The following is a 10,359-nucleotide window of genomic DNA, read 5'->3' as shown; positions in this document are numbered from 1 at the left end:
GGCTGCCAGGACACTCTGCTGACTCAGATCCAACTGGCCACTGACCAGGACCCCCAGGGCCCTTCCCATAGTGCTGCTCTCCAGCCTCTCGTTCCCCAGTCTATCTGTGCATCCAGGGCTGCCCCATCCCAGGGGCAGGATCCAGCACTTGCCCTTGTTTAAACATCTCATGGTTGGGGATTGCCCAAACTTCCCAACCATGGCCAGGAGCTCTGTGGTTCAGCCCAGGTTCTCTGGTGATGGCTGAGGCTGATGGAAGGGGGTTGGAACAACCTGATCTAGTGGAAGGTGTCCCTGCCCATGGCAGGGCTGTGGAACAAGATGGGCTTCAAGGTCCCTTCCAGCCCAAGCCAGTCAGTAATTCCATGATTCCCGACTCCAGCCAAGGCGTGGAAGAAGCAGTGTGTTATCAGATGGGAGGTCTGGCTGCTGCTGTCCAGCCAAACCCACATGGCATTACCCTGCTTTCCCTCTGCTGTAGGAGTAACTGTGACCCACCTGATGCCACAACCTGCTGAGTCCTCTGCAGCGTGGCCACTGCTGCAGCAGCTCCAGCCCTTAAGCTCTTTTAGAAATTAGGTCATTTAGGGGATCCATCCTCTGACATCCTGACCTTTGTTTACTTAACGTTTAAGCCTCTGAGGGAACAGCAGCAGTGCCAGGTGTGCCCAGCTCCTGCTGGAGGTGAGGGGTGGGGGGTGCTGGTGTTCCATGACCTTCCCATCGGGAATGGGGCTCTGGGCTTTGGGGATTGCAGTGGGGGAACCCACTCTGGAGTTTTTGGCTCGAGTTCAAGGCCTCCATGGTAAGGCTGCAAAATGAGCAGCCTCCTCTCTCTTCCCATCTGGCACAGGTTGCCCAGAGCATCTGTGGCTGCCCCATCCCTGGAAGTGTCCAAGGCCAGGTTGGACGGGGCTTGGAGCAATGTGGGATAGTGGAAGGTGTCCCTGCCCATGGCAGGGGGTAGAACTGGATGGGATTTAAGGTCCCTTCCAATCCAAACCAGTCTGTAAAGTTCACATGGGCACTGCTGGCACAGGGCTGCTCCCGTGTGGATCCCAGTTGGCAGCAACGCTCCGGCTGTGAGGAACCCACGGGCCAGGAGGAGTCTGCCTGGTGGGACTGAGCAGAGGCAAGGAAGGGAATGCTTTCCTATTAATCCCTGCTCTTCAGATCTGGATGGGGTTTGGAAAGTTGAATCCCCACCAGGAGAGGGGGAGAAGGTGACCAGTGCATTGCAAGGGAGCAGCAGCTCAGCTCTCGTGCTCCGGGATTGTATTTCCTGTTGTCTGGAAAGCGCCTGTGGAGTCTGGTCACTCATCCTGGCGCTTGGTTTGCTCCGTCCCTGCCTCTGCCAAGTTCAGCTGGCTGGATGTGAGGTGTCTGCAGGGATTTTTTTGGCTCTGGGCTGACCCTGGCAGTTTCCATGGCCACAGGCACTTCCCTGCACCGCTGCAGCGCCGGCTCTCGGTGTTTGTGGACCCGCTCTCCCTGAACTTAAAGCGGCTCCTGTTTTAGCACAAGCTTTTTTGGGAGGCTGTCACTGCCATGGGGGGCAGAGGGAGCTGCCTCACAGAAACAGGCTTTGCCCCTCAGCAGGGCCCAGGTGTTTGGGGGCACACAAAACACGTCCCCCTCCCTCTTACCCAAACCCTTGTCTTCTCTCTTCTCTGCAGGGAAGAGCAGTGACAGAGCCTCGTACTCCACGTTTGGAAGAGACACAGGGATGCCAGGACTAAACCAGGTAATGATGAAATGCAGGGAGGTTTTTTTGCTTCATTTGCTGGCTCCCAGGAGTGAGAGCCTGTGAATAAAACCAGCCTGGGGTTTGCATCTCACCTCTGTGCACGGGGTCCTGGAAAGCCTCTGCTCTGCTCCAAAACCTCTGTGGAGTGTCAGGAGTTCACATGGGCGTGTGTTGCTGGCTCAGAAGAGTTGTCAGAGGTTAGAAAATGTTGGTTGTAGCAGCTTCTCACTTCTTTTCCAAACCTCTTCAGTCAGGCTCACTTGTTTTGTTATTGTTAATCCTGGCTTGTATTTAATCAGCCGTGACCCGGCTACGCTGTCTTGGTGGGGAGTTCCAGTGAGTCAGATCCAAGCAACACCTTTCCCTGTGCCAGGGTGGCCAAGGAAGGCATCTTCTCCCTCCTGCTGCCTGCCCTGGGGCTTTCTCTCTCTCTCCCTCTCCAACCCAAAAATCCCCCAGTACCCTGTGTCCCAGTTTAGGGGAGGGAGATTCCATGAGATGGTTTCTGTGCTGTTGTATCATCATTTCAGTGACTGTTGGGCAGTGTTTGTGTTTTATGGTGGGGACCCACAGCTAAGTTGTGTGTTCAGCTCTGGGGCACCAATATCAGGATGTGGAGCTGCTGGAGAGAGTCCAGAGGAGGCCACAGAGCTGCTCCGAGGGCTGGAGCCCCTCTGCTCTGGAGCCAGGCTGGGAGAGCTGGGGGGGTTCACCTGGAGAAGAGAAGGATCCAGGGAGAGCTGAGAGCCCCTTGTAGGGTCTAAAGGGGCTCCAGGAGAGCTGGAGAGGGACTGGGGACAAGGGATGGAGGGACAGGACAAGGGGAATGGCTTTAAGCTGAAGGAGGGCAGATTTAGGTGGGGTATTGGGGAGAAATTGTTGGCTGTGAGGGTGGGGAGGCCCTGGCACAGGTTTCCCAGAGAAGCTGTGGCTGCCCCATCCCTGCAAGTGTCCAAGGCCAGGTTGGACGGGGCTTGGATCAACCTGGGCTAGTGGAAGGTGTCCCTGCCCATGGCAGGGGGGTGGAATTGGATGGGCTTTAAGGTCCCTTCCAACCCCAGTCGTTCTGGGATTCCATGATCTCCACAACCCAGGAGGGACACGGTGGCAGAGCCGCCTCTTGCAGCCCCAGCCCGGCCCCGTCGGGTCACCCCGTGTGAACCCCGGGCTGTGCTGGGGGAAGGACTCTCTTCCTGTGGGGAATACCACAGGCGTAAATCCGAGCCCGGGAACACGGTCCAGCAGCCCTGGGATAATCTTCCCTGCTGCCACCAGCCTCCAGAAATAGTTTTTCGGGAAGGAGCGAGCACCTCTGCTTTGATGTGTTGCTCCAAGTGCCCCGTCAGTGCCCAGAGTGGCTCCGGGGAAACAGTCCCACCATTTGATCCACGGGAGGAGCTTTTGGCCGGACAGCTTTTATTTCATCCCTGTACACACACGCACACATTACATGTTTTAATTTTACACAAATTGGTCATAATTTCCTCCTCTCTGAAGTGAGGATGTTTCCTTTGCTGGAGCAGCTGTGCTGGCTGTGCCAGAGTGGATTTCATTTACCACTGAAGCTGCTCAAACAAAACCGGGCCCGGTGCCAAGTGTTGCTTTTGGATGTGATGGTTTTGCTGGGCTCTCGTGGAGGAGGGGAGATATAAGGTAACAGAAATGAGGGGGGAATGGTGCTGCAGGGCTCTGGATCGGGTGGCAGATCCCATTTGATGTGAGGGGGAGACAAAACCCCCTTGTGTGGGGTTGGGGAGGCAAACGGAGCCAGCTGTGACCCCCGGAGCAGTTGTTGCTTCTGGCTCCCCTTTGGGGGAGTGAGGGGAGGGTTGACCTTTTTTTTTTTTTATTTTTGAAAAGATGAAAAATGTTCTGGTGGAGATGCCCTGGCTGGGATAGCAGGTTCTTCCCAAAAACACTCTGCTCCGAGGCAGAGCCGTGGCTTCCTCCTTGTTTAACTCTGAACCATCTCCAGAGGCATCTTGAGGGAGAGGGAACGGGAAGAAAACCCCTTTCTCTGGGAAATGGCCTTAAAATCCCAGAGATGCCCATGGGGGGAGCTGGGCAGCAGCTCCCGGGATCCCTCTGGGCTGCTTTCCTTGGCGGAGCAGGTCCGGTGTGACGGTAACCTGAGCGCTGGAACAGATTGCAGGAATGTCACCAGCTGTGAACACACGAGCTCCTCTTTCCCTCCCTGACCCCTCTCTGGAGGAGACGGAGTTTGAAAGCAGAGGTTTTTCTTTCCAGTTTCTCAAAAGCCTGAAATCCTCCTTTATTTCCCCATGTTGCCCTCGGAAGATGGGTCAAAGCCGAGCTTTTGGGACTTGAAGGCCCTTTGCCAGCCCTGAGCAATTCCATGTAAATACACTGAACTTCCTCCCGAGGTGAGGGGGGCTGGAGGAAAGGCGGGATTGCTCCATCCCAGGAGGGAGAGAGCACCCTGGGCTCCAGCTCCCCCAGCTCTGCTTCCCAGCATGCCCAAGGTCAGCCGGGATAAACACGGGGGAGGAGTTTCCTGGTTTTAGAAAGAGGGATTTGACTTTTCTCTGATAAAACACAAGAGAAAACCACCCCGAGCAGCAGCAGCAGCTTGTTCCCAAGCAGGACTGGCCCATGTCTGGATGTACCTGGGAATAAACCATCTTGCTTTTGCCAAAGGCTGAGCTCAGGTGTGAGTTTAACTTCGGGGGGAAGACAAGCTCCAGTTCCCCTGAACTTGTGTTTCTTGTCACAGTTCCCCCTGCACCCTCCAGAATCACTTTCCTGCTGCTCTTTTGGGCTTTCCCAAACAAACAGAATTGGTTTATCCTGCCCTCCTGGGCAGCAGGTGAGCTGGGACCACGATGCTCCCCATGATGGCACCTGCTGGTTTTCCTCCTTGGCTCGCAGGGGTTCCTTGCTGGGGTCCTGCAGGAAAACAGAAGCTGAAAGACCCTCTTGTTCCTCCACACCTACCCCATACCTCCACCCCCATATTTACGGGTTTGTTTTCCCTTCTGGCCCCTTGGCTCGTGTTTATTTTTCCCCTCGGCTGAGTTGGTGGGAAGGTGTCTCAAAGCAGCTCTGTTCTCTCCCAGCGAGTCGTTTTTCCAGCGTAATTCCATGGAAGGGCTTCTCTCTCTCCTCCTTTGCAGGCCGGGTTCCTGCCCAGCGAGATGGGAATCGCCAGCCCGAGCACACTTTCCCCCACGGGGGGCAAAGGAGGGTCCCAATATTTCTCTTACCCCAACAATCCTCGCCGGAGAGGTGCTGAGAGCAGCATTGGTGAGTCCCCACGTGCCACCCCCGGGTGCCACCGCGCTGGTTTTGTGCCACAGCTCGAGGGAACCTCGGGGATGTCACCCTGAGGGCAGGTGCCCTCGTGGGATCTGCCTTTGGGAATGAGGAACTGAGGCTGGGAATGAGAACAGGGGTGTTGAGGATGACAAACTCGTGTTGCCACATGTGTGTACCCGGCGTGACTTTGGCATTTGGTTTTTTTGGGGGAGGGGAAGGCATAGAAATATCTCTATATATCTGTATAGAGATGTCTGACTTTAAAAAAACGAAGGGCTCAGAGCCAGGTGGAATTTAACCTTGGAGGGAAGACAAGCTCCAGTTCCCCAGAAGTTGTGTTTCTTGTCACAGTTCCCCTGCACCCTCCAGAATCACTTTCCTGCTGCTCTTTTGGGCTTTCCCCAACAAACGAAACCAGAAGTGACTCTGTGTGATGTGCTTTTCAGAAAAAGGCAGTCCCCACCCATTTTCAGCCTGGAAAATGATTGCTCTGTGTTCTATGGGATGAATTTCTCCTCCAGAGAAACATCCCAGCAGAGTCCCTCGCTGTGTTAGCACCCTGCCCACCCCCAGCCACAGCCTTCCTTAATTATGACAAATAATGACCTTAATTATGAAAAATAATAAATAATAATGATGAGAAATAATAATATTAAAAGTAGAAATTAAGAAAATATCAAGTTAAACTATCAGAAGCACTGGTTGTGCTTCCCCTTGAGCCACTCAGGATGTTTCCCCACCACCTCCCTGAATTGTCCCCCCCCACAGGACACTGTCCCTCCAGAGCTGGACCTGGAGGGATGTGCTGGGGGCTGGTCCTGGGAAGCACATCCCTGCTTCCTGCAGCAGTGAAGCTTTCCCATGTATTTCCTTATGTAAGGAGAAATGAAAATACAACCCAGCCCTGCACGTGTTCCCTTTCTCCACAGACCCACTTCAAGTTAAATTGTTTCCCAAGAAAACCCCAACGAGGGTTTATAACATTAAATATTATTGTATTTATGGGCTTGTTCTCTCCCAAGGAGCCCTTCCCCGTGGGGTGACACCTCTTGCTGCCCTGGGATCTCTGTCTGTGGGTGAAATCTTCCCCCAAAAGGTGCAGATGAGGTTTGGAGAAGTTCATCCTCGGACATTTGCACCGTTGATGCTTCCTTGGCTGCGGAACATTTGGGATCTGAGCCCTGTCTGTACCTGCAGCTTCCAACTCTGGAGACTTTTGCTGTAGCTGGTTTTCCCTCCCACTAAGCCCCTTCAAAACTTAGACCCTCTCTTCTCTCCCCTAACCCAGATGGACAGCCCAAAAAGGTTCGGAAGGTGCCTCCTGGACTCCCCTCCTCGGTAAGTGCCGGCAGCGTGTTCCCCGCAGGTGTCTCCTCCCTCCCTTGGGAATCATCCCAATCCTGGGAGCTGCCCGGGTCCTGCAACCCCAAACATCGAGGGTTTGGATTTTAGCAGGATGGGGAAGGGTTTTCCCAGCTCCCAGAGCAGGAGAACGGGGAAGTGATGCGAGGGAGAGCTCCTTAGGGAAGGAGCCGCAGCATTCCCGGTGCGGGGGCACCTCCCCAGCCGGAGCCCTGAGCCGTGGCCTCCTGCCCTGCGGCCTCTGCTCTGTTTGACGTTATGTCGCGAGTGAAAGGCGATCCTCGAGGGGTCGGATTTCACTGCAGAAGGGAAACCAGCGCAGTTGGAGCGGGGCGGGCAGCTGAGCCCGCTCCAGGTGTGTGTGCACTGCCCGGGCTGCGCTCTGGGAAAGCTGAGCAGCCTGCAGGAATACAGGGATACGCTCTCCCTGCTCCCGCGGCTGTTCCAGGGGAATAGACTGAACAATGTCTTTGTGGCTGCAAGTAATGGGATCTCCAGGAAAGCTAATTGGAGTGGGCTGGAGGGTTCCTGCAGGAATACGGGAGCTGTCTGGCGGCCGAGGCTGCATTCCTGGCTGGAGCGTTTGCGTGCTTGGAGGGGGACGGGATGGCTCTGTCCCCAGGGCTCTGTCCCAGAGCTCTGTCCCCAGGCTCTGTCCCCAGGGCTCTGTCCCCAGGCTCCATCCCCAGGGCTCTGTCCCCAGGGCTCTGTCCCCAGGCTCCATCCCCAGGGCTCTGTCCCCAGGGCTCTGTCCCCAGGCTCCATCCCCAGGCTCCGTCCCCAGGGCTCTGTCCCCAGGCTCCATCCCCAGGCTCCATCCCCAGGCTCCATCCCCAGGGCTCTGTCCCCAGGGCTCTGTCCCCAGGCTCCATCCCCAGGGCTCTGTCCCAGGGCTCTGTCCCCAGGCTGGGGCTGTGCCCTTGCCCAAGTGTGTCCTGTCACTCTCTGCCAAAGCTGGTGTTGGTGCAGTGCTCCCCCATTCCCCAGGGAACACCCCCATCCATGGGGGAGGTCTGTGCAGTTGCATTCCCTGGCTGCTGGCACAGAGCTGTAACCTCCACCACAGGCTCTGCCTTTGGAATTGCACCCTGAGATGCTGGTTTGGGAGGATGGAGGGGGAGGGAGGCGCTGAGGGCTTGCCAGGTCTGGGCTCACAGTCTGGAGGGTGTCGAAGGGTCCGTGTGGATCCGCATGGTGCAGAAACCAGCTCCAGTGAGCAGGGCCAAGTTGCCCCAGGTCTGTGTTTTACCAGGGAAAACCTGCTCAGAGCAGAGTCCGTGTCGCTGCCTCGAGTTTCTGTGTGAAATGTGGAGCTTTTAAAGCCCAGACGACATGTGGGGAAAACATCACTCCCAACAAATGGCCTTTATTGGCCTCGGATTTCAAAGTGCCGGGACTGGACCCGTCCTGCTGGCAGTGCCCGGGAGGGCCCCGATTCCCACAGGAAAAGCCACTTGGCATTTGCCAAATCCCAGCCCCTTCCCTGTGTCTGAGCCGACACCTGCACGGTGGCCTTTCATAGGATGGTTTGGGTTAGACAGGGCCTTAAAGCTCACCTCGTTCCACCCCCTGCCATGGGCAGGGACACCTTCCACTAGCCCAGGTTGCTCCAAGCCCTGTCCAGGCTGGCCTTGGACACTTGCAGGGATGGGGCAGCCACAGCTGCTCTGGGCAACCTGTGCCAGGGCCTCCCCACCCATGAGGGTGAATTTCCTCCTCACGTCTCCCCTAAATGTCCCTCCTTGCCCTGGCTGGCACCTCGGCTGCCCCTTGATGCCAAAGCTCTGATTTCTGGTGCTGCCTCTTTCCCTCACCCTCCCTGTGCCGTGAGCTCCGGCTTCCTGGTTTGTTTTTGAACTTCCACACCTGGGGAGAGAAATCCGTGCCGAGGCGGCGGGAGAAGTGTGAAGCAGAAGGAGTGGCCTCAAAGGCAGCGGATCAAAGGCTCTTTCTTGTCTGACTCGCCCGTGCAGGAGCCCGCCCCGTGTTATCACTGGACCCCGTGCAAAATAAATAGGTTAATCAGCATCTTATTAAAATGAAGTACTTTAATCTGTAATTCCCGAGCTGCTTTGAAAACTCGCCGAGGTCAGCGGCTGGAAGGGCTGGGGGTGGCTGGAGGGGGAGTGATGATGCCAAAGACAGTGAGAGGCACCAGCAGCGTGAGGTGGTTCAGGGGGAATGTGAGGGGCGATGCCAGGCAGGGATGGGCACAGAGAGACCTGTTCTGGTAACCTGCAGCCTTTGGGCTCAGTGCTCACATCCCAAGGAGGCCACAGAGATGATCCAAGGGCTGGAGCCCCTCTGCTCTGGAGCCAGGCTGGGGGAGCTGGGGGGGTTCACCTGGAGAAGAGAAGGCTCCAGGGAGACCTGAGAGCCCCTTGCAGGGCCTAAAGGGACTCCAGGAGAGCTGGAGAGGGACTGGGGACAAGGGATGGAGGGACAGGACAAGGGGGAATGGCTTCCCAGTGCCAGAGGGCAGGGTGAGATGGAATATTGGGAAGAAATTCCTCCCTGTGAGGGTTTTGAGGCCCTGGCACAGGTTGCCCAGAGCAGCTGTGGCTGCCCTGGAAGTGTTCAAGGCCAGGTTGGATCAAAGCAGCAACCTGGGCTAGTGGAAGGTGTTCCTGCCCATGGCAGGGAGTGGAATGAGATGAGCTTTAAGGTCCCTTCCAGCCCAAACCATTCCATGATTCCAGGCAATAGGTTGCCCTCAGGGCACGAAGCCCCTTGGAGCCTCCCTGCAGCTCTGGAGCTCCTCACCACAGGCTGGTGTGTCCAGGCACAGGACCCAGGGCTGGATGGGGCCCCCCAGGCCCTGCTGCACATCAGCTGCTGAGCCACAGGAACCCGGGCAGGGATTTTGTGCAAGTCGGTTCCTGCAGGATTTTGTTGCCGCAGCGAGCGCGGGGCCGGGGAGCTGCTTCAGCCTGCGAATTCCCAGTCTGGTCACTGCTCTGTTTAGCCTCAGTCTGCCCGAAGTCCCACCCCAGCTCCTGCGTTTGAGCAAGAAAAACAGGGAGGGGAAAACAACCCAACACCACAAAGCGCTGCGGATCCCAGCGCTGGGGCTTTTCAAGCGGCTCTCGCCGCGCTGGCAATTTTAACCGGAGGAAATGACCTCACCTGGAGGTCCCCGAGGCCGCCGGCTGAGGGCTGGGGCCACGGGCTGGGGAAGGGCTGGGGAACGGGGACCTGGCCCTGATTTACTGTTTCCTGCAGCGCTCGGCCGCCGTGCCCGCACGGAGGGGCTCGGGGCTCCTCACTCGGCTGGGGCAGCGAGGGATGGAGTCGGCTTTTCACGGCCTCCCCTGCGCCCAGCAGCGAAACAAAAAATTTGGAGTGGCCAGGGCCAGAACTGTGGTGAAATTTGGCTCCAGCAGGAGATGATGGGGGCGGGGGGCGTCCAGGATGGGGCAGCAACAAGGCGAACTCCCCCTCTGCTTTGCCTGTGCCCTGCTCTGCCTCCCCCCTGCTTTGCACCCCCTTGCCCCTCCATCCCCGCGACTTTGCTCTCCCGGTTTCCAGTGGGGCCGTAGGAAATGGCTGTTGGGGCCCCCCCGCGCCGCTGCGGCGCAGCTGCCTCTGGCGCTGGCCGGGCGCCAGCCCCTGGCAGATGGCGCGGGGCTCTTTAGGCTGCTTCCCTCGGCTCCCCGGCCCAGCTCCCGCCATTTAATCAAATTATAGGAAAAGGCAATTTGCTGGGTTCTCGTTCCCCCCCTCACACACACACACACCCCCCGCTCTGTTCCCCCACTGCCCGCGCGTGGCTCCCGTGCCCGCGGCGCTGCCCCCGCCGCCCCTCCGAGGCCGAGGGGCCTGGAATTCTCTTTTTCGAGCGAGGGATGAAGGGCAGCTGCCAGTGTCTGTCAGGATTTTCCCTCCCCCCTCTCTTTATTTCTTTTTTTTTTTTTTTTGCCTTTAGTTCACGAGTTCCCCACAGAGCCACGGAATCGGGAGCGTTGGAAGAGCTC

The 10,359-nt window shown here is 57.2% G+C and overlaps 1 protein-coding gene across 15 annotated transcripts in view; it reads left to right on the top strand.

Moving 5' to 3' along the window:
* Window positions 1-10,359, top strand: part of TCF3 (transcription factor 3) — a 78,785-nt gene that overhangs the window by 52,426 nt on the left and 16,000 nt on the right. For all 15 annotated transcript variants that reach the window (XR_001878378.1, XM_017837011.1, XM_017837009.1 and 12 more), the window contains 3 exons: window positions 1,677-1,744; window positions 4,882-5,011; window positions 6,312-6,361. Coding sequence is in view for 14 of the 15 variants with exons in the window: in XM_017837011.1 (XP_017692500.1) it covers window positions 1,677-1,744; window positions 4,882-5,011; window positions 6,312-6,361 (248 nt within the window). In the remaining variant the exon portion in view is untranslated. The remainder of the gene's footprint in view (window positions 1-1,676; window positions 1,745-4,881; window positions 5,012-6,311; window positions 6,362-10,359) is intronic.

Source organism: Lepidothrix coronata, unplaced genomic scaffold (assembly GCF_001604755.1).
Source record: "Lepidothrix coronata isolate B3197 unplaced genomic scaffold, Lepidothrix_coronata-1.0 Scaffold290, whole genome shotgun sequence".
Lineage (NCBI taxonomy): Eukaryota > Metazoa > Chordata > Aves > Passeriformes > Pipridae > Lepidothrix > Lepidothrix coronata.
The sequence above is the reverse complement of the archived record's forward strand: the minus strand, read 5'-3'. Positions and strand labels throughout refer to the sequence as shown.